Source organism: Canis lupus, chromosome 6 (genome assembly GCF_011100685.1).
Source record: "Canis lupus familiaris isolate Mischka breed German Shepherd chromosome 6, alternate assembly UU_Cfam_GSD_1.0, whole genome shotgun sequence".
Classification (NCBI taxonomy): Eukaryota; Metazoa; Chordata; class Mammalia; order Carnivora; family Canidae; genus Canis; species Canis lupus.
The window spans coordinates 22,090,440-22,117,826 of record NC_049227.1 but is presented as its reverse complement, the minus strand read 5'-3'; the positions used below and the strand labels follow the sequence as shown (position 1 = coordinate 22,117,826).

General features: G+C 41.5%; 1 protein-coding gene across 2 annotated transcripts in view; it reads left to right on the top strand.

Annotated features, from left to right (window-relative positions):
• The window catches only part of PRKCB (protein kinase C beta), a 325,651-nt gene that overhangs the window by 190,249 nt on the left and 108,015 nt on the right, over positions 1-27,387 (top strand). For both annotated transcript variants that reach the window (XM_038540028.1, XM_038540027.1), the window contains exons 6-7: positions 25,002-25,158; positions 26,367-26,501. In XM_038540028.1, the coding sequence (XP_038395956.1) occupies positions 25,002-25,158; positions 26,367-26,501 (292 nt within the window). The remainder of the gene's footprint in view (positions 1-25,001; positions 25,159-26,366; positions 26,502-27,387) is intronic.

Sequence of the window (27,387 nt, the reverse complement as noted above, 5' to 3'; positions counted from 1 at the left end):
GTCCCAGGTTATGTCTTCTTATAAGGGGAGGAAGCAATGAAGTTTGCAGCATGCAGTTTGGGAAATCAAGCATCATACTGGGCATGCTGATGGGTAGGAGTGTGTAGCCTACGAGAACGGTATTGTGGCAGGGAGAACGAGAACCCAGAGTGTGAGGGTGTGAGAATTCCCATCCCCGAGGTTTTGTTCAGGGAATTCTCAGGATTCTGGGAGGGACATGTAAGGATATTTCTGACATCACTGTTGGTGGTGGCAAAAGGCTGATCACTTCCCAAATGCCTGTTGATGGAAGAATGAATGGCTGAATAGTTTGTGGTCTGTCCATGCTCTGGTATAATAGGCAGTTGAGAAAGAATGAGTTCGCCCCAAACTGACTGATGATGGAGAAATCGGCAAGATGTCTTGTTAAGTAGGGGAAGCATTTTGCTGAGCAACACATACAGTGTGATTCCATTTTCAGAGACTAATTCTCTTGATCCATTTGTTTCCGGGTGGTAGTCTCATCAGGGGAAAGGTGGGGAAGGGTAGACACCTGGTTGCCACCTGGTTGGTTAGTTGGGAGACGGGGAGGAGGAGAACGTAGGGTGGCAGAGGATGGGGGAGGGGAACTTGGGGGAAAAATAACTAGCAAAATGAGACCATACAGATGGATTTAATTTGCTGTTCTTTTCCTTTTTTTTTTTTTTTTTTTTTTTTTTGAGATAAACATTTTGATGATTGTTTTTCAGAGGAACACCTTTTGCCTTTAAGTACAGCTTTAGTGGACTCTTCCCAAGTTTTAAAAATTTTGAATTTTCATTATTTCTTACTTTTCCTCTGGGTTATTTAAAAGTGTATGTACATATTCTTGTTGTGTTTTTGCTGTGACTTTCTAGTTTGTTTCCACTGTGGTCAGAGAACATGCATCACGTCATCCCTTTGACATTTTGGCAAATATTCCACCTGTACTCGTAAAGAACGTACATATTCCCTGGCTGTTGCACACCACACTCATATGTGTAAATTAGGTTACATTTGTTCACTGTGTTGTTCAAGCATTTGATATCTTTGCTAAGTTTTATTTTGCTGGCTTGTTCTGTCCCCGAAAGAATTATGTTTGAGTCTTATTGTGATTGTGGATTTTCTCCCTTTTATTTTTCTCAAATTTTCCTTTATATACTTGGAAGCAGTGTTATTATTATAAATTAATATTGTCACATCTCATTTTTGCCATTTAAAAATGTATCTCTTTATCCCAAGTTATGTTACTTGCCTTAAAGCCTCTTTGCCTCATATAAAGATACAAGTTTTCTTTCCATTAATGTATAATAATGTTTATTACATATGTATATAAAGATATATAAAATATATATCTGTATATCTTTATTTAAAATAAAAGTAGTTGAGTGAGTGATTCCAAGTGAAAGGAAAAAGAAGATACGTGTTTGATCATTTCCTTTCTCCTTCCTGTTTACGAATTAGTCATATACTGTTACAGTTTTCTGTTGGCTCTAGAAATTTCAGGATGCATCCTTGACTTTCTAGAGTCATTATATTACCAAGTAATCCTAGGTTTATAAACATTTTAGTTCCATTTACCTATCCAACTCTATGCATTTTAAGTTTACATGTTGTTTCAACTATACATTATTATTATTATCGTTTTGTACAATCAACATTCATTTAGATTTACTAATATGCTTATCCTTTCTGTTCTTTTTCACTCCTCCTTTCATCTGCAATCATTATCTTTCTATCTAAAGAACCCCTTTAGCATTTAGGTTAGGCCAGCTGGAAATAAGTATAAAAATACTTTTATTTCACATTCCCATCTGAAGAATGTTTTCACTGGGTATAGAATTCAAAATTGGGAGTTATTTTCATTCAGTGTTTTCAAGATATGATCCCATTGTTCTTCTTCCTCCATTTCTCTTATTTTTCTTTTTACTTCTTTGAAGGTAGTGTGTTTTTTTAAAAAAATATTTTATTTATTTATTCATGAGAGGAACACAGAAAGAGGCAGGGACACAGGCAGAGGGAGAAGCAGGCTCCATGCAGGGAGCCTGATGTGGGACTTGATCCCTGGACCCCAGGATCATGACCTGAGCTGAAGGCAGACACTCAACCACTAGGCCAACCAGGTGTCCCTCTTTTTTTTTTTTTTTTAATTTAAGTCTGGCTGCTTTTTTTATTTTCTCTTTATCTTTTGTTTTCAGCAGTTTGACCATGCTTTTCCTAGGGATGAATGCATGCATGCATGGATTTATTGTGTTTGGTGTCTGTATGCTTCTTGAATTTTTAGCTGATGTCTTTCATTAGCACTGAAAAATTCATGGTCATTCTTGGGTCTATTCTTTCTCTGCTTTTCATCCTGCGTTTTGATTACGCTATGTTAGACCTTTTCTCTGTGTCCCTCTGTCTCTGACAGTGTCTTCGATACTTTTCATCCTTTATGCTCTCTGTTTTGGTTTGGTTGTTCTCAATGACCTGTTTTCCAGGTCACTAATATGCCCTCCAGCTTTCTCATCTGCTGCCAGCCCCTTATATTGAGTTCTTAATTTTAGTTACCATATTTTAAAATAAACTTTAAATTTTAGAATGCTTTTAGTTTACAAAAAAGTTGCAGAGATAGTACAGAATTTCCTTATACCCTTCACCAGTTCCCACTATTGCTAACATCTTGCATTATCATGGTACATTTGTCAAAATGAAGACATTAACATTAATTATTACATTACTACTAAGTACACTCCAGCCTTTATTCGGGTGTCACTGTTTTTTTCTTTAATGTTATTTTTTCCCCCAGATCCCACCCAAGATACCAAACCATGTGCAGTTGTCATGTGTCCTTAGGCTTCTCTGGTTCATGACAACTTCTGTCTTTTTTTCTTTTCTTTTCATGATCTTGTTGTTTTTGAGGGGTACTATTGTAGAATATCCCTCAATTTGGGAATTACTGTGTTTTTGGTTCTGAAGTTTACTTTTTAATGAGTTATTGTTCTCTGGTAAATTTTCCCATATTGTTATCCGCCCCCTCTTTTTAAATCTTAATTGAGATTTCTTTCTTTTTCTCTTTCTTCCTCTCTCTCTTCCTTCCTTCCTTCCTTCCTTCCTTCCTTCCTTCCTTCCGGAGGTTACTTTAAAGTCCAGTGTCTGGTCACCTGTTGATCCCAGTCCAGTCATTTTGTTTGCCAAATTAAAGAACTACCCATGAGGTTCTCTTCCTCCTTGGGTTCCTACCCCATCTTGTATGGAGCCTGCTAAAGGCTTCCTGCTGTGAGGCTGACCACATCCCAAGGCCCTCTTCCTTACTGGGTCCTGACCTCTAATTTTTGTTTCTCCAGCACCACGCTTGAGACTGCCAAAAACTCTCAGTGGATGTCTCTTTTGTGTCTCAAACTTTGCATTTAAATTGGCAAAACCTCCAGGGAAAACCAATCTCTGGTGTCAGATTTGCTTCTTTGCTCTTCCCTTCTGTCTGGAAGCTTGGCTCTTAAGTCCTGATTTTGCTAGCAGTTCTCATCCCTCACCCTAGGCTTTTCTGCTTCTTTGCACTTGCCCTCTGCTCAGCTTCCCAGCCTCTTGCTTTGTGCCGAGGCCCCAACACAAAAGTAGCACATAGAATATTGGGCTCATTTTATTTCTAATTCCTTCAACATTCCAGTTCTTTGAAAAAAAAATTTTTTTTGTTTGTCTATCAGGCTTTTATAAATGCCCTCAGTGGGAATGTTGTACTTCCAGGAGCTACTCCATCATGGCCCCAAGTGGTATGATATTAGGTGGAACTGCGTAATATAAAATAGATTTTTGATTCTATAATCATGTAAAAATTGAATGTTAATGTGGATAAAGACCCGAAGGTGAATGTACAAATTAGCTTTTATTTAAGTTCAAGTAGGATCAAAGGCAACACTTATTTTGGATTCTGTTATATATGTGATTAAGTTAAAAAAATTTTTTTTCAAAAAGAGGAGGAAGGAAGAGTTTCATTGATAGAATGACGAGTGCCCATTTCCTCTGGGTCCTGTTGGAAACCTGGGGGGACCCTGAGAGCTCTGGGGAATGAATACACCTCTGTTAAGGTTGTGAAGTATATTATAGAGGTGTTGATACAGAATTATAGCCAACAATAACAACACAACAGAAACTGAATGTTAACTAGGTACCAGCCATTCTACTGATTCATTTCATTATTGCAACATCCTTATGAGACTACATTCTTATCATTAGCTCCATTCCTTAGACAAGGAGACTGAGTCACCGGGAAGTTAGGTAGTACTTAGGACACACAATGCTGAGTGGCAGAACTTATATTAAAACCCAGGAACTCTGGCTCTATGCCTGAGCTCTTTACTACCCCACTGTACTCATTTACAATGAAAGAGGCTTTAGATCAGATAAGGGTACTTGAAATCTGGGAGGTGCTGTGCTGGAGTGAGAGCTCAATCCCTAGATCCTGGGGCAAATGAAGCAGATGGCCTAAGAACACTCTGTTCTTTAATCAGTCAAGACCCTGCCTTTTCTGAGCATGCTGGATTCCCGCCTCCCAGAGAGTGGCGGTAAAGTGTGTCAGGGAAGAGTGTGGGCTCTGGAGGACTGGCAGTTCAGCACCTGGCTCGTAGTAAATTGTCATGACTGCCATCATCATTGACCAGAATAACCCAAATCACAAAACCTGTTGATTCTCTTTGGGCCTGAGACCTGGGGATACTCCCACGGCGATAGGATTCTTGGGCATTCATTCTTTCCTTCGGCCTGTACTTCACACTGTGTTTGGCTGTGGAGTCACTACTGTCCCCTATAAGACAAGTGAATGGATAAGCACAAAAAGTGTTGTATATGCTGTGCCAGACATCAATGCAAGGTGTTTTGAGAAACCCGAGGGAGGGCATCCACCCAAACAGCTATTAGAGCTCTGCAGTGGTTTTAGGGCATGCAGAGAAGGGAATATCTCATTTATCCATTTACCAGTTCATTCCTTAGACCTTTATTGACCATCTACTATGTGCCAGATGCTGTTAGTACTGGGAACACAAAAGTGACAACATAGAGGCTTTAACCTTGCAGGAAATCAGTGACTTAATCAGTGACATTTAATAATCATATATTGAGCACCTAGGAAATACATGGTCCAGAACTAGGTACCAAGTAGGAGAGAGTGATAACAAGACTGGGAGTTGGTGAGTGTGTAATAGATTGCAGGAACCTAACATGCATTATAGCTCAGAAAACCATCTCAGCCTGGTGAGATAGCAGCTACTCTTTTCAGGGAACTTTCCATGGTCATACAACTAGAAAATGGCATCACTTTGAAACCCAGGTCTGTTGGAAGCCAGGCTCTTAGCCACTGGGCAACACTCCTTCCCCAAATAGAAAGTCGCAGTCCCTTCCCTTAAAGAGCTTGTTAAATGTTATAGAACACGTAAAGCAGGTAAACACATCCCTAAAGTCTACTGTGCTACTGAACATAAGAAAGGAATGAATCCTATCGGAGGGTTGGATGAAATCAGGAAAGGCTTCAGGAAAATGGCGGCACTGAGATGGAACTGCAAGGATGAGATGGCTTTGAGCAAAGGAGGAAACGCACTGGGTAAAGAGTAGTGCACATGCTGACCTCTAGGGGGAGCTGAAATTCTCTCTCCCTTCAGGGCCGCAGTGAGGATCCGCTGTGGGCTAAGGACTAGGATGATGCTATTGGTTCTTGAACCTTAGCTAGAGGGTGTGTGGGGCTTCTAGACAGGAGAGGAGGAGTTTAGTGACATCATTATTATGACACACCCTTAAGTACTCTCCCCAGGTTTCTATTTGCAGCTTACTCTGTCTTCAGACCTCTCAATGCTCCACATGACTTGCATGGCAAAAGGGGCCTGAGCTCTCTCTTGTGGGACACACTTCTGTCTCCAAGTTGCCCTGAACACAAACAGATTAGAGGACTGGAAGCAAAAGGAACCCCCAGTTTCTGCTGCTTCTCATCTGTCCCCAGAGTTGAAAACACTGTCCACCCCAACTCGCCAGGGCTTCTATTTGTGACTAGGGTGAAGGTCCAGTAAAGAGAGTGAATATCTGTCTGGCATGGCCACTCTGCACCTATCCCATGGGATGTTGCTGGAGAACACAGTCCTGGGCACTTGGTCCTGTCTGTCGCCTTCTCAGGGAGGAGGGAGCAATTAGCAGTCCAATATGCCTGGAATTTGGGATACATGCAAGGGGGGGAAGTGGCAGGGAAGGCTGGAAAATTATGGTGGGGACAGGAACCAGTTATCATAATGGATGCATTCTGGAGGGATCATAGACATCTTCGGGCCCTGCTCTAGAGTCTCAGCTATGGTGTTATTATCATTATGAAGGTGCCTGGTTCAGCTTGCTCCTCTCTGCCTGGCTAATTGCAATTTGGATGAGGCTTAATTCTCTCTCTCTGTCTCTGTTTATTGAGGTGAAATTCACATGACGGAAACCCAATCATTTCAGAGTGAATGATTCAGTGGCATTTAATACATTTACAGTGCTGTGAAACCACCACCTCTATCTAGTTTCAAAATATCCCCCTCACTCCAAAATAAAACCCCATCCTCATGAAGCAGTTACTCCTCATTCCGCCTTGTCCTCAGCCCCTGACAACCATCCATCTGCTTCCTTTAACTCTTTTTTAAAAACTGTTTAAAACTACTCAGTACCACACGTATCTTTTACTGTAAAGAAGAAGATAATCATGCAGTGCTCTGTCATCTAGATCAGGGCTGGCTGTCAAAACATCAAATACTTCCACACCAGCTTGCAAATCATCAAGACCTCCAAGTGCCCTCTGCCTCTTTGACCTTTTGGTTGCTTCTCCATGACCCCCTGGACATGATTCAGCCATGAAAAGGTTAATGCGCAATACAGGGGGAGCCCTCACACCCACTCCAGGGCTTTGACTGTGTCCTTTCCCATGGGTAACTCTGCTTGCTAAATATTTTGGCTGTCAGCCTTGTGGTAGCTAGACTTCTAGCTGTAAAAGCCTCTCCTAATCCAAAGACTACTTCCCATTGCTTGCCTGTTTGCATCCCACCTGCCTTCAACAGTTTGACCATGTTTTAAATGTCTTAGTCTAAAGTTTGGTATTTTCCCCACCATGTTTTTTTTTTTTCTTTACACCTTGATGAATGATGTGCTGACTTTACCTAAAATGTGCCAAAGGCAACTTCTGAGATGGAAGGATGCTATTTTGGGGAGAAATATATCTAAGACATCTGAAGATAGCTTTTGCTTGTTCACTACAGGAGAGCAAGTGATGGGTTTAAGGCAGACTGCTGCTACAGAACATATGACCATAGTCACAGATTAAATAAGAGGCACACTTTGGGGGGAAAAGTCTGACCCCTGTGGGTTTTCACAGGCAGTGTGATGTCATGGTTAAGGATTCAGTCTTGAAGCCAGACAGCCTGAGCTCAGATTCCTACTGTTCTGGTACCATCTCTGTGACCTTGGATGAGTCATTTAACCTCCTCTGCTCAGTTTCCACGTAGGTAAAATGGGGAAAACATTAATATTCACATCATAAGACTTTGGGGGAGGATTACATGAGATAACATGTGTACTGAGGACAGTGCTTGGCTTATAGCAAGAGCTCATTTGCCACCAGTTATTATTTTATCTTTATTTCTATCATATTTGGGAATAAATCATTTTTTAGCTTCCTAAAAAAGAACAAAAAGAACATGGACTGGAAATCAGTAGGCAATGGTGAGTCACTGAGGATTTTTTTTGAGAGTAGGAATGACATGATAAGATCTGTGCTTTAGGAAGATTAATTTGTCTGCAGCTCATAAGCTGACCTGGAAGGAAGACAGGGTGAAGGCAGTAGGATCCATCAGGAGGCTGACGCAGTGGTCCAAGCTGCGCCGTACGATATAGCAGCCACTGGCTACAGGTGACTCCTTTAATTTAAATTAATGAACATTAAATAAGCTGAAGAACAGTTCTTGGGATGCAGTTGTCACCTTTCGAGTACTCAATAGTCACATGTGACTATTGACAGTGGACATTTCCTTGTTCCCAGGAAGTTCTGTTGGATAGTGTTGGTTGAGAGCAGTGATTCCCATACCTGAATATGCACCAGAATAACCTAGAAGGCTGTGAAAATACGGATTGCTGGGCTCTACCCTCAGACTTTCTGATTCAGGAGGTCTGGGGTGAGGCCTGGGAATTTGCATGTCCAACAAGTTCCCAGGAGATGCTGCTGCTTCTGGTCTTGAACACTGTCCCTTAGCTCCACTTTGAGAAGAGCATCCCTCAAACAGCATTTCTCAGGTCACAGTGTGAGGGAAAGAAAGTTGTTTTGAGCTTGTAGGAAATCATGTGTGTCTTATTTATATGTCCCAGCTAAAGCCCATTTGGGGTTTGGGCTCCCATCTCTTTCCAGGATTAACAGGCTGGTGATGCTCCTGGGAGTCTGTTTCATGGCGGGGGGGAGGGGGGTGGGGGGGTGGGTGGGATCTACATAGGAACTTTGGCTTTTCTGGCTGAGGGAGAAAGGTGGGACTAATTGAGAGTCTGAAGAAAAGAGGGACAAAACGGGAAATGAAGGAGTACTATATACTGCTTTCTGTATTCTTTCTAACATTCTGGAGCTCTGCTTTTAAGAGGTCTGATGGTGAGGAAGGTAGAGACAGAAGCTTCCAGAACTGAAAAGTCAAGAATTTGCTGCCTTTGTCCCTCAGTCAAACTTTGACAACCTTCTCCCTGAGGCATGAATGACTCACGTCTGGCTGCGTGGTAGGGGGTGGGAAGGAAGGGCCTCCAGGTCTGAAGGGCCTTCAGTGAAATGCAAAGTGGAAGAAATCCATCACTTAAAACCTCAACATATTACCCAGCCACAAGTGTGCCTCAAACTAGTTATTTGAACTGCAGAAATAAACATCACAGGGCTTGTTCTCAGTGAGCCAGGGTCCCCAGAGTGTTTACCTGGGTCTGAGCTGAGCTTGGAGTATCAGGCAGAGGCATAAGGTGGGACTGTGATAGACTGGAAGCAACAAAATCCTCCCACTTGGGCTGTGCATCCTTTTATAAATGGTCATCAGATGTCCATGAATGTTTGAGTACAGTTAGGACAGATCTTCCAGAACACCCCAGCAGTATTCTGCATCAGTGGGCAGATAGCTGTGATCCTCCCGAGATGGCTCTCCTCGGTGTCTCAGCTGCTCTCCTCAGATCCTCCCTGAACCTCCCGACAGCCCAGCAGCTAAGTTAACACCTGGACCAATCAGGGTCTCCAAGACTCTGTTACAGTGCTGAGGATGGCATCAGTACTAATTAGCTGGCACCTGGGCTATGCCATTTGGAAGTATTTTGAATATAATGTGTGTGTGTCTGTGTTCAGTGGTGAAGAATAGGGAAAGGTGGTGAAGATTCAATGGGTACTACAATGGCCTTGAGATAAGAATAGTTTGGCAAAATTATAGTAAAAAGAAAATGAGAAAGATGACAGTCTCCTTCAGCTTGGTTAAGACACAATGCTTTAATCATCCATCCACGCAACTCATCCATCTCTCCATCATCCATCCATCCATCCATCCATCCATCCATCCATCCATCCAGTCATCCATCCATCCATCCATCCATCCATCCATCCATCCATCCAATCCTCCATCCATCCATCCATCCATCCATCCATCCATTCCTCTATCCCTCTATTCATCCATCTGTCCATCCACCCAGCCCATCCATCTGTCCATCATCCATCCATCTATCCATCCAATCCTTCCATCCATCCATTTAGGATAAGTGAATCCAGCAGGAAAAAATCTGCCTCTTTTAGTGCTTTTGTGCCATTGAGGATGTTTGACAACACATAAGGGGGGAATATTCCCCTGCTGGGACTCTTCCTAACAGATATTTTCTTCCCCCATCGCCCCTGTATGATGGTTGAAGAAATAGAAAACTTATCTTCAAATGACAGCCCTTTCCTCTGACTGCCCCAGGGAACATGGCATGGGAATGTGGCTGCAGGTTTTAAAAAATCCATTGGATTCCATGATTCAGTGATGTGGTGAATGTAGATAGGGCTCTTCTATCAAAGCAGGAAGCCCATTGAAGAAATAAGAAAATATGTATTGTTTCTCTAGAGAAGGGAGGTAAGCTCACCCTCCTTGGAGCTGGGTAAGCTTTGTTTCAAGCCTGTGGAAATTAAACTCATCACTTAAAGAGCAGATTGTGGGCTTCTGGCCCTTGCTGCTTGGGATGTGCAAAGCTGCCAATGGACAGTTTTGATTGAATGTCCAAATAAAGCTGCCAAGTAGAGGCTCTGCAGCTCCAGGGACCCCATGTTAGTATTTATGTCACATCTTTAGAAATAATCATATTGTGAAGCAGCGCCCAAAGCTATGTCAGCAGCCACCGCAGCTGAGGGTTTGAACAGCACCTGCCTGGTGCTTCTGCTGCATGTACTCTCAGCTCAAGGGAGGGAGGCCCCTAGGCACACCATCATGGTTCTTGTCCTGAGGATGTAGGTGAAGAAGCTGTAAGCCTCAGCTGTCCTTGTTTTGTCTCAACCCCGGGGCATGTCTCCAAACAAGAAACAAAACTGGATTCTTGTATGCCTTACCCACAAACCATCTGTCCTAGGCATGAGGAAAGACCCCACAAGGCCAACCTAAGGGGAACAGATGTTCACTGGAGGCAGGGTTTATTCTTGTTTTTCCAGGCTAGTCTGAAAAGCACCTCTTCTATCTGCATCAGTCCCTGCCACCCTATGGGGATCTGGTGGTGATAATTGCCCACATCTTTGGAGAGTACCAGGTATTAAAAGAATGGGCTTGTGAGATCTCAAAGGTGATCAAATCAGAGCATCTCTGGAGAGGGGAGTGGTCTCTGGACTTCTGAGGTGAGAGTGTATAGAATCAGTGGCTGTAAAGCAGTCCTGGAAACTGTAGGACCCTGAGTGACCAGATAAATCTTTGTAGAGAACAGATGACACTGAATTGGGTTAGGGGAGTATAGAACTGCCAACTTTCCAGGTTTTTGGTTCCCAGGAGAACACAGTTAAAGAGCACAAAAGTTGTATGGTTTTGATGAATAGACTCAGAACTTGGAGAAAGCAACCGACTAAATCTTGGAGCTGCCAAGTTGTATCCAATACCAGTTTATTAAGAATAATGTGCACAGGACTGGTCTTCCATTAAGCAATGAGTCCTTTCAGATTTAGAGTAACATTTTTTTTCTTAATTAAAAAAGTTATTCATGTTCAACTGAGACCATATATTTAACTTCTCTTTCGTCCAAATTCCCACTGAATGACTAAGAGATTAAAAATGGGAAAAATTTATGAGGGCTGCAAACTAGAAAGAGAGTGTCAATCACATGCCAGAACCATTGAGGAATTTCTCTAGGATACAGTTCACACAATACTGGCTAATTTTGTCTTTTCTTTTCCACTGTCTGAGCCTCCTAATACTTTCCTATTATGTAATCTCATTGGTTGGTACTCCCAGAATGATGTTAAATTAGGGTGGGGATGGTGGGCGTTCTTAATTTAATTGTGGTCTTAATGGAAATGGAGATGCCTCTAGAGTTGTACCAGTAAGCGTGATGAGGGCCTTTGATGTATATATTATACCAAGAAAAGCATCCATCTATTTCCATTTTTCTAAAGATTAAAAGAAAAAATGATTATTGAATTTTGTCACTTTCCTTTTGTAATTTTTTTGGAGATAATTATATGTTTTTTCTTCTTTGACCTAGTTTTATACTGAATAATATTAATAGATTTTCTAAATCTATGAAGGGTTTTGTTTAGAGAGTATGTGTTCAGACTTGAGGTTTTAAAAGATCACTTTGGTGTGGGGTGTGGGGGAAGGTCTGGGTGGAGCAAGACTGTAGGCAAGAAACCAACTAAGATCTTAATTTCACCAGGAAAAAAAAAAAATGAGTGACCAAGCTATAACCAAATGAGTTAATGCTCTTTACTAATCACTCATCACCTGCCAAGGACAATAGGCTTTGGTTTCTTTATAGGCTTCAAATATAGCTTAATAATGACAATAATCCTGTGACACAATTATTGCTGCTAAGATGGTAGCTGTATGGATAATAAGAAAGGCTCAGGTACATGAAGTGATAAAGAAGTAGAATGAACAGTACATAGTCATAGGTAAGATTGCACAGGGGAAGGAGACCAAGGTGATTTCCAGATTTCTCAAGACAGCTAAGTGGCTGGTTGAGCACTCATCAAGAATGGCATTGAAAGAGAAGGAGCAGAAATGGTCATGGGAGAGAACATGGAGATAATAAGTATTATTGAACATTTTGAGTTGATATGGGGCATCTAGCACTAGGTATACATTAGGCAGTTGTGTATAATGTTCTATAGGTCAGTAAAGTGCTTTTTTTTTTTTTTTTTAAAGATTTTCTTTATTTATTTGACAGGGAGAGAGCACAGGCAGGGGGAGTGGGAGAAGGAAAGCAGGCTCCCCACTGAGCAGGAACTGCCACTCAGGGATTGATCCCAGGACCCTGAGATCGTGACCTGACTCAAAGGCAGACCCTCAACCAACTGAGCCACCCAGATGCCCCAGTAAAGTGATTTTAAGCAAAAATTAAAATCATAAGAGTAAAGCCTCATGGGAAAATATGGAAATTAAAAAACTAGCTTCTATATAATCCATGGTTCAAAGAATCTCAAGAAAAATTGAAAGTATTTTGCACCAATGAAAATATAACACATCAAAATTTATGGCATCAAGATAAAGAAGTGCTTGAAATGCAGCTTATGTTGTGGAATTCTACCAAACATTTAAAGAAGAAATAACACTTATTCTCCTAGAAAACAGGAGAGGAGGAACACTTTCTAATTTATTTTATGATACTAGCATTACCCTGATACTAAAACCAGACAAAAACAGTACAAGAAAAATAGAAATATTCCTTATGAGCATAAGTACAAAAGTCTTCAACAAAATATTAATAACTCAAATCCAGAAATATGTAAAAAGAATAATACACTCAACCAAGTGACTTTTATTCAGGGAATGCAATGCTATTTCAATAGTAAACAATCAGTTAATGTAATCCATCATAATAATCTAAAGAAGGAAAAAGCCACACAAACATATCTGTTGATGCAGAAAAACATTTGACAAAATTTAATATCCATTTATGATGAAAGTTCTCAGCATAGTGGAAATAGAAGGGAACTTCCTTGGCCTGATAAAAGACATCTACAGAAAATCTACAACATACTTAATAGTGAAAGACTGCATGCTTTCCCCATTAAGCTATGGAATAAGACAAGGATGTCCACCTTTACCAGTCTATTCACAATCATATTGGAAGATCTAGCCAGTGCAATAAGACAATAAAAATAAATTTAAAAAATTGTAAATACAGATTGGAAAGGAAAACATAAAACTAGCTGTACATTGGGATGCCTGGGTCTCAGTGGTTGAGCATCTGCCTTTGGCTTAGGTCATGATCCCAGGGTTCTGGGATCGAGCCCCACATCAGGCTTCCCATGGGGAGCCTGCTTCTCTCTCTGCTTATGTCTCTGCGTCTTTGTGTCTCTCATGAATAAATAAATAAAACCTTAAAAAAAAAAAAAACACTGGCTGTGTACACAGAAAACATGATTGTCTATGTAGAGAATCCACAACAGTCTACCAAAAAACCTTCTAGAACAAGTAAGTTTAAATAGACTGGCATATATAAGGTCAACACACAAATGTCAATTTTATTTCCATATATCAACAGTAAACAACTTGAAACTAAAACTGAAAAAAAAAACCCCACTTACAGTAACTCCAAAACAAATGAAATATTTAGATATAAATCTAGCAAAACATGTCTAGTATGTGTGCTGAAAATGACAAAACACTGAAATAAAGAATATCTAAATAGATGTAAAGATGTACTAAGTTCACAGATTGAAAGACTTGGCATGTCAGTTCTTACAGACTGAACTATAGATTTATTGTCTGTTTTAAAATAAAAAATGAAATTGAAGGAATCATAATCCTCAATCTTAAGACTTACTATATAGAGCTTCAGCAATTGAGCAGTGTGGTTTTGGCCAAACAGTGGATACATAAATGACTGGAACAGAATAGAAAGTCCATATATACCCACACAAATCTGGCCTATTGATTTTTTTTAAAGAAAAAAAGACAATGAAATGGAGGAAGAAGAGTAGTCTTTCCACAAATGATGTTGGAATGATTGGTCATCTGTAGCAAATAAAATGAACTTTGACCTTCACTTCATACCTTATATAAGAATTAGCTGAAAATAGATCATAGATCTAAATGTAGAATGTAGAGATATAAAACTTTAGAAAGCATAAGAGAAAATTTTAATGGCCTAGAGTTAGACAAAGAGTTCTACATGACACTAAAAACACGAATCAGAAAAAAATGATAGCATGAATATCATTCAAATTGAAAAAAAGAAAACTTTTGCTCTGCAAAAGACACTGCTATAGAATGAAAAGACAAGCTACAAGCTGGAAGAAAATATCTGCAAATCACATATCTGACAAAGGACTTGTATCCAAAGTAAAGAATTCTCAGACCCTTATAAGTAGGAAAACAACAGCCTCACTAAGAACAAACCAAGACTTGAACAAACATGCCACCAAAGACAATAAAAAGATAACAAATTCATTCATGAAAAGATATTCAATATCATTAGACATTAAGGAAATACAAGTTAAAGCCACAGTGAGATACCACTACACACCTATTAGAATGACTGAAATAATAATGATAATAAATACTGTGAATACAATGTGTTGGCAGGGATGCAGAGCAAGAGGAACTCTCATTCATTGCTGGTGGGAATGCAAAATGATATAGTCATTCTGGAAAACTTTTTCATGGATATGTGTGTGTGCGTGTGTGTGTGTGTAATTGCCATACAACTGTGTGTGTGTGTGTGTGTGTGAGTGAGATATGACTTAATGATCCCACTCTTAGGAGTTTATCCTTGAGAAATGAAAACTTTGTGTTCACACAAAAATCTATGAATATTTATAAAACCTTCATGTACTCAATGTCCTTCAGCAGGTGAACAGATAAACAAACAGTGTGGTACATCCATACAGTGCAATTCCACTCATCAATAAAAAGGAATTAACTACTCATACATACAACTTGGATGACTCTCAAAGGCATTATACTCAGAAAAGCCAATTTCAAAAGGTCGCATACTGTATGATTCCATTTATATACCATTCTTGAAAAGATAAAACCATAGTGATGGGAAACAGATCAGTGGTTGCCAAAGGCTGAGAGTGGGTGGATGTTGTGACTATAGAAGGGCAGTACAAGGGATTTTTTGGGGGGGTGATAGAAATGTTCTGTATCCTGGTTGTCTGGTGGTTACATGAATCTATACATGTGTTAAAATGCACAGGACTATATATCAAAAGAAAAAGTCGATTTCACGATGTGCCAATTTAAAAAATTAAATAAATGCTATACACAGAAAGTAAATGGATAAGAGATGAATGGAAGGAGGGAGGGAGAGAGAGAGAAGAGAATGAGAGTAAGAGAGAGAAGGAGGGAGGGGAAAGAGAGAGAAGGAGAAATAAAGGGAGGGAGGGTAAGAAGGAGGGAATAAGTCAATAGAAATGAAAAAGGAGCTGGCCAAAAAGAAGGCATAAGCAAGAAGGATGTCATGCTATGATATCAGGTCATTTACTTTTTAAAAAAAGATTTATTTATTTATTTGAGAGAGAGAAAGAGATTGCATTGAGTGAGGGGGACAGAGGGAGAAGGTGAGAAAGAAACCCAAGGAGACTCCCGACTGAGCACACAGTCTGGCTGGCTCGAGGCTCCATCTCACGACCCTGGGATGATGACCTGAGCTGAAACCCAAGAGTCAGATGCTTAATTGACCGTACCACCCAGGTGCCCTGCTATAATACCAAGTAATTTAAAACAACAAATTAAAATGCATAGGAACAGTGAATGCAGGAATGCCTACTGCATAAAATATAATCAGCAATATGGAAACAAATTTAAGGAGTGCTCCCAGATGATGGAGGAAGGAGATAAAGAAATGAATACAATTGTGAAAAAGTGATAGATGTAAGGTACAAAAATATTTATCCAGAGGTAAATGGTTATCAGATGTTCCTGGAAAAAAGACCACAAAAAGCACCTGTATCCAAAGCAGAGTTCAAGACAAATAATGAACTGTACACAAAGAATATTTTATTTTGTTTTTAAAGATTTTATTTATTTATTTATTCATGAGAGACACAGAGAGAGAGAGAGAGAGGCAGAGACATAGGCAGAGGGAGAAGCAGGCTTCCTGCAGTGAACCTGATGTAGGACTCGATGCCAGGATTCTAGGATCACGATCTGAGCCGAAGGCAGACACTTAACCGACTGAGCCACCCAGGGGCCCCAAAAGGAGGGTTTTAAAACCTACTTTGTCAGTCCTTGACAAATAAGACAGGTTTTAAAAAAAAGGATATAGATGACTTAAACAATTTAATTAGAGTGACTACGAGTTACCACTATCTTGAAGCCTGTGTACCTTTTAATGAGACAATCACCTTTTTTTTTCTAGTGTACACAAAGTTGGTGATATGTTAGCTTTTTTTTTTGTTAGCTTTTTTTTTTTTTAAAGATTTTATTTATCTATTCATGAGAGACACAGAGACACAGGCAGAGGGAGAAGCAGGGTCCCTGTCAGGAGCCCGATGCAGGACTTGATCCCAGGATCCCGGGATCATGACTTGAGCCAAAGGCAGATGCTCAACCACTGAGCCACCCAGGCATCTCAGTATGTTAGCTTTCAAGGGACCCTCATTAAATCTCCTCTCATGCCCACAAATTGCCCAGCCCACATTTTCATAGTAGAACTGGAAATCCATGATACAAACATATGAAATAGAAGATCATCAGGCAAATAAGAAGGAATTGGAATCTATGAGAACCTTAAGAATGGGAGCTCCCGATGTCACTTTTGCAGAGAATGGGACATGCTGTTAGTTGATTAGGGACACCCCATAGGGTGGACAGGAGGTATGGAGGACCAAGCTGTGGTTGGAGACCAGGAGTGTGTGTAGTGGCATCACGCCCCCACGTATGATGCTTTTCTCCAGGAATACTCTTTATGCCACACGTCACTGATGGTCAGAGGTATGCAGAGAGGACGCATTTGAAAAGACAAGAGGGTGAAGATGTGGAAGTCCCTGGCCAGAATGACTCCATATGGGCACGTTCAGGAGAGAATTAATACCATAGCAGTGCATAGTTGGACCAGAGCGAATGAAAGAGTTGAGGGGTCAGAGAGTTCGAGGAGATCGATAGTAAGAGGATAAAAGGTGACTGGTGAGGTTGGAGGAAGTGCCATTCCAAGTGAAGCTCCAGGTGCCTGGATCAGACTGGAGAGGCAGTCATAACAGGAAAAAGTGAATGTATCACATGTGGTTTCAAATTATCTATCCTTCCCTTAGTACTTCCTCCAGATTCATTTGTGTGAAAATCACATTGAAGGGATATTCTTTTAGCCTGGAGATTCATCTTGATAGTTCTATAATTTGATATGAATATTCCCAAAGGAGAAAGGGGCTTTACATTCCACTTGAACGCTACTGTCCTCCATAATTAGGGTCACTATAGAATCTGTTGTCCAAAGTGGAACTCTTTTGAGAATTAAGGGACAACATGTATAAACTGAGGCTGTCCCGGGCAAACTGGGGTGAATGGTCCCACTAACTATTATCCAACATCCCACTGAGTTGTGTGTGGTTTTTACCTGCATCCTGGAGACAAGGGGAACCAAGGCTCAGAGATGTCATTTAACCAAGATCACCCAGTTAGCGAGAGTCATGGCAGAAGTAGTATTCCAACCCTGGTCTGTCTGACTCCAAAGTCTTTGTGTTGCTAATTTAGTTCCCGATCTCCTCTGCACAAATGCTCCACCCTCATTTCACTTGCCATGACTTGACAGACACTGTGACGGTCCCAGCTGGAAGTCTGTCTCAACATAGATAATTAGATGTGTGATAACTGTGCCAGCAGTGACAGGAAGCCAGCTGTTTCAGGAGCTCTTGGCCATGGCACACTTGGGGTGGCTTAGATGCTGGATGTGGGTGTCCGAAGACCCCAGGCTCGCTTACTTTGCAGTTAGAACCTATCAGGTGAGGCCACAGGGGATGGCCAGTTAAGATGCCAATGGAAAGGGGATTCTGATGCATCCAAGGCTCACAGAAGCCACAGCTTCAGAGACTCTTGGAGTCAGAGGAAATTATAAGTGAATGAGAATTGAAGGGACACAGATCCAGGGGTAGACTTTAGAGTGAAGGGCCAAAGGAGCTTGTAACTTGAGAGGGTTTGGCAAGACAGATGGGGAGGGATTTGGGGTTAACCAAAGGCCCAGGTAAACTGTCAGCCACCAGGGGGGGTCCCCGGAATAGGAGAGGGGCAGGGCAGGATAGCAGAAATAGGTGGATGGCTCTATCAGTTTTGTTTTATTTTACCTGTTGAGTTTCTGCCTCCATCTCTGCTGTGATCCCGGGGCAGATGCTGAGACTGTCCATCTGATCTCAGGGAGGTCACCCTGGGTCTGTACGTTGTTCCCCAAACTGTTCTGTGATCCAGTCCATGAGTTCTTAAGCCTCACTCTGCAGACCCAGTTGCTCTATGGTCTTTGGGGAACAGCGTAGGGTCCCTAAAGGCCAGGGCAGGAGGTTCTTGGAGCCCAGAGATGCACAACTGAATTTTTTTTTAAAAAAATTTAGTTTGGGGGCGCCTGGCTGGCTCTGTCATGTCAGCATCTGCCTTTGGCTCAGGTCATGATCTCAGGGTCCTGGGATCAAGTCCCATGTCCTGCTCTCTGCTCAGCGGGCAGTTTGCCTTTCCTTCTCTCTTTACCACTCACCCTGCTCATGCTTGCTCTCTCTCTCTGTCAAAAAAAATAAATAAAATTTTCTAAAAAATTAGTTTAAATAGTGCAATTAATACAGAAATGCTTTCTCTTTGTAATAAATTCAGAATTTGACAGATAAGGCTAAAGCCAATTTTTCCCACATCCCCAAAACTGAGTTTCTATATCTCTTCCTCAGATACAATCATTACATTAAGTCAATTTGAGGTATATCCTTCTAGGTGCTTTTCTATCTATTTAAATTCATATATGACCTTGCAGGAAATTTGTTGTTGTTTTTAAAATTTTTTTAAAGGTTTTATTTTAATTCTACTTAGTTAATATAAAGTGTAATATTAGATTCTGGTGTACACTATAGGGGTACAGCACTTCCATATAGCACCCGATGCTCATCAGAAAATTTATTGTACTTTTCTCTTAAAGAGTTGGAGGGCCCTGATTTTCAACTCCTTTGATTTCGACATAAATCTCAAAACTACACAAAAGTTGCACAGTTGGTACAAGGAACACCCGTATACTCTTTACCTGATTTACCAATTGTTCCTATTTTGTCCCATTTGGTTTCTTGTCCTATTAAATGTTTTTATAAATGTATATTTTTATTTCTGAGCCACCTGAGAGTAAATTGGAGTACAGAGTTCCCATTTGCCCTAAACACTTGAGTGTATACTTCCCAGGAATGAGAACATCCTCTGACATGGGCATGGTACAGTGATCCAAATCAGGAAATGTAACATAGACCCAATGCTGTGATCTAATTCATAGTGTGGGAATCCATGTTTCCACAATCGAACCACTGGTGTGCACAGACATTTTTCTTGAAAAAAAAAAAAGCTTTTTGTTGTCATAATCTCTTTTCACCTGGCCATTTGTTCACCATGTTAGTGTGTATAGATAGTCCGTGCGATTAACATGTGTGTAATATTTCACAGTATGAATATATACAGAATATTTAGCTCTTCCCCTGTGGAGAGGAACTCAATATTTCCTATGCTTGCTCTTACAGACATTCTCAAACATAACTGAATGTTAGTGGGCATCACTTTTTTTTAATTTAAATTCAATTTGCCAACATATAGTATAACACCCAGTGCTCATCCCATCAAGTGCCCTCCTTAGTGCCCATCACCCAGATACCCCACCCCCCCCACCCACCTTCCCTTCCACAACCCTTGGTTTGTTTCCCAGAGTTAGGAGTCTCTCATGGTTTGTCTCCCTCTCTGATTTTTCCCACTCAGTTTCCCCCTCTTCCCTTATGGTCCTTTCACTATTTCTTAAATTTCCCATATGAGTGAAACCATATGATGATTGTCCTTCTCTGATTGACATATTTCACTCAGCATAATACCCATCCACATCGAAGCAAATGGTGGGTACTTGTCTTTTCTGATGTCTGAGTAAATTCCATTGTATATATAAACCACATCTTCTTTATCTATTCATCTGTCGAAGGACATTGTGACTTCTTCCACAGTTTGGCTACTGTGGACATTGCTGCTGTGAGCATTGGGGTGCAGGTGTCCTGACATTTCACTACATCAGTATCTTTGGGGTAAATACCTAGTTGTGCAATTGCTGGGTCATAGGGTAGCTCTATTTTTAACTTCTTGAGGAACCTCCACACTGTTTTCCAAAGTGACTGTGCCAGTTTGCATTCAGTGGGCATTACTTTGAACAGCTGTTCTGAGGACACGTAGGGAGGACAAGTGAGGACTCATGATGTTGAAGGAAGTGCCTTTTAAAGGAATTGATAAAGAGAAGCTTCTGGTTAGCATCCACAATGTGAGATAAAGGCTTTAGAGCAGCACAATTACTCAGACTTTTCTAATGTTGTATTTTGGGTGGTGGTGGGATGTAGAGTCGGGGGACAGAGTAAGAAAGTTCTTAAAAAAAATTCTTAGCAAAATAGGTAACAGTAGTGCTTTTTATGGATTCAGTGCTGTCTTAGGTACCTTTCAGAAGCATGCAGAAGACCCTTTGATGGAAACAGCCAGACCTTACCCCCCACCTGCTTCATGTCCAAGGCGAGCAGTGTTCTCTGGATCAGGACACTATTCTTCTGTACATTTAGCACACTTCCACCAGGGGGGAAGGTTGCTATTTCTGCCTTGTGTGAAGCATTTTGTACCATCTGGGCTGGCTGGATTTCAACAAAGATAGTAAAGAAACATTTATCAAGACAAATCAAAGTCAGTCTCGCCAAGTGTGGTCTAGAGAGATTTGCTTCCTCAGTACATTGTGGCTGGGAAACATGACTTTACTTTGAAAAGCTTCAGGAGGGACAGGCCTCTGGATCTTAGCCTGCAGCTACTGTCAACTGCTCATGATGTGGTGGTTGCAGGAGTGAGAACGCTTGAGATGTGAACACCAGCAGTCCCAGAATCAATTCCACTGCATTCCTTTCCACAGAAATTTTTCACCTCTTTAGTAGATAATAGACCCAAAAAGACAAAAAGGGAAGAAAGGATTTATGAGGGTTGGGGGAGAGATGGCGTCAGGTCTCAATCATAAATATTGATTTCAGGAGAAGTAGAGGCCCAAGGAGATGTCATTCTTAAACCATTAATTGTAAAGATTGGCTCAAAAATACATCACATACTTGTCCCAAAAAGAGCACTCTGAAGGACCTGTGAACTTGTAAACTTACAACAAAAGAAAGTTCTGGTGATGGTCCCATGATATCAGTTCATAACATAGGGGAGTGAGGTGGGAAGAGGGTGTGGGCCTTGGCAGAGAGAAGAGATGTGAGCTGTTCCCACTTGCATATGTGTTGCCAATCAACCAGACAGACAAGTTTCTGGCACTTCAGAGCGCCTCAGATCATGTTTTTATGCAGCTTACTCTGTGATAGATGTGTCATTACAAGATCCCAGCCTAGAAATTGGCACATGCTATTTTCCCCGGAAGACTCAAGAAATGAGAGAAAATTAACAGTTGGAGATTGTAGTCTATGGGGAAAATGCATGAGGATCTTAAGAAATTATATCATCTAGAAAAGCTTTACTTGATGTGCGATGTATGGACCAGAAGCAGCAGCAACACCTGGGAACGTGTTAGAAAAACAAATGAGCAGCTCTTACTCCAGAGTCACTGAATCAGAATCCCTCTGTAGAAGTGGGTTGCAGAGATAGATGTCTCACAAGCCCTGTGGGTGACTCTTATATTCTAAGGTTTGAGGAGCCTTCTGGAAAGGTTCAAGTGGAAAGGTCAGATGCATTATTCTTAAAGAAGACCCAGAAGTGGTGCTGTTTGATAGGAGTCCATTTGGGAATGGTCACGCCTTCTTTTTTTTTTTTTTAAGATTTTATTTATTCATGAGAGACAGAGAGGAGAGAGAGAGAGAGAGAGAGAGAGAGAGAGAGAGGCAGAGACACAGGCAGAGGGAGAAGCAGGCTCCATGCAGGGAGCCCGATGTGGGACTTGATCCCAGGTCTCTAGGATCACACCCCGGGCCGAAGGCAGGCACTAAACTGCTGCGCCATCCAGGGATCCCTGGTCATGTCTTCTTAACAAAAATGGACAAATATAACGAGAGGGGACACTAAGTATGAGTAATAATAATAATAAAATAGCAAAAATATAGACTGTTCCCTGGGGGCCAGTTTCTGTGCTGTGTATATTCTGGATCTGATTGTACTCTTACAACAACCCAATGAAGTATGTTTTATCTCCATCTCATTGGTAAAGAAATTGAGATCCCAAAATGTGAAGTAACTGTTAGGCAGGATGCAAAACCTGACATCTTGTAGCCTTGTACATTATGTGATGTGACTACCGATTCATTAGCGACCAACTATACTTTGAATACATTTCGTTTTCTGCATTCGTTGGAGATGGTATCAACATCTTATGTTGGCCCCATGTCCCCAATGCCTAACAGAATGCCTAATGCCTCACAGGCACCTGCTTATTAAGCTTATTGGCTGAGACAAAGTCAAAGAGGAAAAGTTTTTGCTTTTGGTGCAAGAATGAGATATAGCCTGCCTGAGAATGACACGGGAAAGAGAATTCAGCCTCTGGATAAATGGAAGGAAAGGCCATATGCTAGAGTGCAAAGTAAGTTATGGCTGGCATTCCGGGGCCCCTAGTCACTCCCCTCGCAGTCCACCCAGCCCTTTTTCTGACTTATTAATTTAGTCCCAACCCCTTCCTAGTGATAGGATCTTAGACGAGTCAGATGTCATTACTCCCACTCCCAACAACAATGGCCAGCTGCTTCGGCATTGGAAAATAAACAGAAGATCTTTGAATTTAACTGGGTCTGGATATTTTTTTTCCAGTTAAATGGAAAGAAAGAAGAGCAAGGGAGTTGAGGGTGTTTCCAAGGGAGTGATTATAATGCAATATGAACTCTAGACTGAGGGTGAGTTCAATAAAGGCAAGAGGGCCTGGGGAGAAGATTCAATAAAGATCGGCTCAACAGACTGATTTGGTGGTGTAAGACTTGTCTCAGTGGAGCACTGGGGTTAATGAACTGGAAAAATAGGAAGGGACATAGGATCGTGGGGTATGTAAAACAGAGACTGAGAAAATAGTGTGATTTCTGGGATGATAAAGTCCAGGGAAGAGGTGATTGCGATGGGGTGGAAGCAAAAGTTATAGGAGGTGAGGGGGTGCCTTATCTCCTACTTTCTGGTATTCTGTTTCTATTGTATTATTGCACTTATGGAACACTTAGGAAAAAGATGTCAAATTATAGCTGGAGTCATGTATGTCTGTCGTCTTCCTGCTTTTAATGGGATCACATTTATCATTCACTATGAAATAATTCAGATAGGCTTTATCCTGTGAAGATAATTTCCTGATATTTCTAGTTAATTGCAATGATCCTATGGTTTTCTCCTTTGACCTATACATAAAATGAATATTTAATAATAGATTTTCTATGATTGAACCATCTTTGCATTCCTGGTAGGAGTCATTGTCTATTAGCCTTCTGGCAGATCACTTGATTCAGTCTGCTAATACAATACTTTGGATTTTTCTGTCACAAGTGAGGTGGTTGGCACTGCATCCTTAAGACCTTATAACTCCCATTTTCCCGTTGCCTTCCCATGGCTACCTACAACACTGGCTTTCAAGTTGACTCCTAGCTAACTTCTTCCTATTGTCTAGGCTGATATCTTATTCCACCTCATCCTTTCTATGGCCAGTTGCGTCTACACTACTGACCTTCTGCTTCCCTTCTTCTTTAAGCTGGTGTTATTGCCTCCTTTACTCAGTGCTCTTCATTGTGGGCAGAGCCTACCTGTAATGCTGCGATATTTTCCCAGGCTTCTCTCTGGGCTGTCTGGGTGGGGGTTATGGGTGCTACGTGGATGACAGGTACACTTTGGTTTGGAGGGCAACTCTTTCACTTTTCACTTTTGCTTTCTGAATTGAGGTGAAATTCATATAACATAAAATGAACCATTAACCATTTTAAAGTGTACAATTCAATGGCATTTAGTATATTCATAGGGTTGAGCAACCATCAGCTGTATCCAGTTCCAAGAAATGTTATCCCCAGTAAAGGAAATCCCTTGTCCATTACGTAGTCCCTTCTCATTCACCCTATCCACCAGCTCCTGGCCACCACTACTCTGCTCTCTGTCTCTGTGGATTTATTGTCCTGAGTGTTTCATGTAAATGGAATCCTACAACAGATGACCTTCTGTGTCACAGTACACAGATGTTCATAGCAGAACTATTAGCAATAGCTAAAAGTAGGAACAGTCTCAATGTTCAGCTAATGAATGGATAAATAAAGTTTGATATATCCATACAAGAGGATTGTATTCAGTTGTAAATGAAGTGCTGACACATGCCACAATGTGGATGAACCTTGACAACATGCTGCTCAATGAAAAAAAAGCCGACCTTTCTTGTTGGCTTTGTGGAACAGAAGCTTAGAGAGCGTACAAGTTAATCCCGGGGGCACAGTGGGTAGCACGGTGTGAGTCAGAAATCAATTTTGAACCCATATAGAGCAGAGGCTACATCTCACTCATCTATCTTGCTTTGTATGCCTTTTCACTCTTGATGTTAATATGTTACAATTCCCATTAAATACTGTGGTGCCAAGGACTCTTCCACAGGTTCTCTAACTTTCACTGCTTGATGTTTCAACATTTCAGGGCTATTAATGCTAAAACTGCTTTTTCTGTTTCTAGTAAGAGATGCTAAAAACCTTGTACCTATGGACCCCAATGGCTTGTCAGACCCTTATGTGAAGCTGAAACTGATTCCTGACCCCAAGAGTGAGAGCAAGCAGAAGACCAAAACTATCAAGTGCTCCCTCAACCCTGAGTGGAACGAAACATTCAGATTGTAAGTTAAATACTGGCTGAGCAGGGTGGGTTGTGAAGGTTGGCTTGTGGATCACCTGAGATCACGCCCTCTCAGCTTCCATTTCGTTTCTCCTGTCCCTCCTTCCCTCTGTCCCTCCCTCCCTCTCTCCCTCCTCCCTTCCATTCCTCCCCCTCCATCTGCATTTTTGCATTGCAAGCCAAGTAAAAACTGGAACTTATTTTTTTAATAGAGTCGAGAATGTCTGTGGTGTGGGGAGTGGGTGGGATAGAAAGTAGTGTGATGTGTTGCTAGGTGAAGGCAAGTTGTGGGAGAAGCTCTGGTCTCAGTGAACAGTAGGACATAACCCATAGGATGTGACGATCCCCCCTCCGGGGTTCAGTTTGTGGATATGGATATGCTGGGGCTGCAGCCTGTTGAGAGTTCTCTGCCAACTTCCATGAGGATCTTCCCTGGCCAGTGCTCCAAGAACCTGGGGCAGCTTTTTGATGCATCTTGGCCCATAAGTGTTAGGGACATCAGCCAATATTTGTGGAGCATATCCTGGTTATAAAAAGCATTCTATTGAATGATCTCAGTTTATTGACCATTTCATCCCCATTTAACCAACGGTGCTTCAAGAGGTTAAAGAACATGGCCAGAGTCCCCTGGCAAATATGGGGTCAAAGGCAATTTGGCTTCTGACAGCCTGACTCCAGAGACTATGGCCCAGAAACATAATTCTTTGTGGGAGCCCCATCCCCTGTTTCCTCTCTCTGGGAGCACATCTCAGCTGCAGTCGAGGACATGCCTCAGAACAGGCAGTTTCCCCTGACCGGCCCCGACAAGACTACTTCCTCCATGCATGTCCTCAGCCTCATGGTGATTCACATGTGTGCAGACACTCATGCATTTATATCATTGGTATCCACATTTGCTATAGCAACTGTGGCAATATGGTTTCCTGAACATCCCGAGCCCTACTAACATGTAAGGTAGCAGAAGTAGCTAGAACTGTTTCTATCGGAGCTGGCTCAGGTTCTCCATCCTGCTAAGCCACAGGCTGTCGAACTGGAGAAGCTCTCCCTCCCTGGGGAACTTCCCAGGATGGAAACAGAATATGTTTCTTGCAACAGCTTGTAATCTTAAAAAATTCCTATCTTCGGGGCTTGTCCTCTTAAACATTTCATCTGCTTGAGAAATCACTGTAACCTAACCTCCATTGACTTCTTGTTTTTTGTGCTTTGCAGCCAACTGAAAGAATCGGACAAAGACAGAAGACTGTCTGTAGAGATTTGGGATTGGGATCTGACCAGCAGGAATGACTTCATGGGATCTTTGTCGTTTGGGATTTCTGAACTGCAGAAAGCTGGTGTTGATGGCTGGTAAGCAGGATTTTGCTTTGAAAGCTACCATACAGCTTGGTCCAGCAAACATGGGAAGAAAGATGTTTTTCTTTTTCTCCTAAAAGTGAAATACTAATGCAGAGTCACACAGAATGATGGCTGGTAGATTGGATCTGCCTCACAGATATGTTTTATATCTATGTTTGGTCCTTGTACTTAAAAAAAATCAGTGGTTCGTATTTTTAAAATCAGGACATTTTCCATAAAAATCTGGACTTTGGGGGGCGGGTACCTGGGTGGCTCAGTCGGTTAAGTGTCCAATTCTTCTTCTTCTTCTTTTTTTTTTTTAAGATTTTATTTATTTATTTGAGAGAGAGAGTGCACATGAACAGGGAGAAGGGCAGAGGGAGAGGGAGAACCTGAGCCAAAGGCAGACGCTTAACTGACTGAGTCACCCAGGTGCCCCAAGTGTGTGACCCTTGATCTCAGCTCAAGTTTTGATCTCAGGGTCGAGTTCAAGCCCTGCATTGGGGCATGGAGCCTACTTAAAAAAAAAAAAACTAGACTTCTGGCTTGCAAAGCCAGAAGTATCTGGATGTACTGGACCTAGAAGGCAACGGCTGGGAACAGGTGAGTGGTTAGTTAATGCCTCCTTCAGACAGGACACGGATTTTCTGTCTGCCATAGTCTTCACTATTTACTATTGCTTTATATACGTCCAGCTTTACACAGTTGCATGTCTTGACTGGCCCCATGGGCACTAAAATGGGTTTCACAATATACCCTAAAGATAGATGCAGTCCACGGTCAGATTCTGGCCCTGTATGAAGATGCTCCTTTGTTGGGACTGCCTACCAAGCCTGGCCACAGAGGTGCTGGGACCTTGCGGTCATGGTCAGCTGCAGTTCTCCTTTGTTCCACAGTC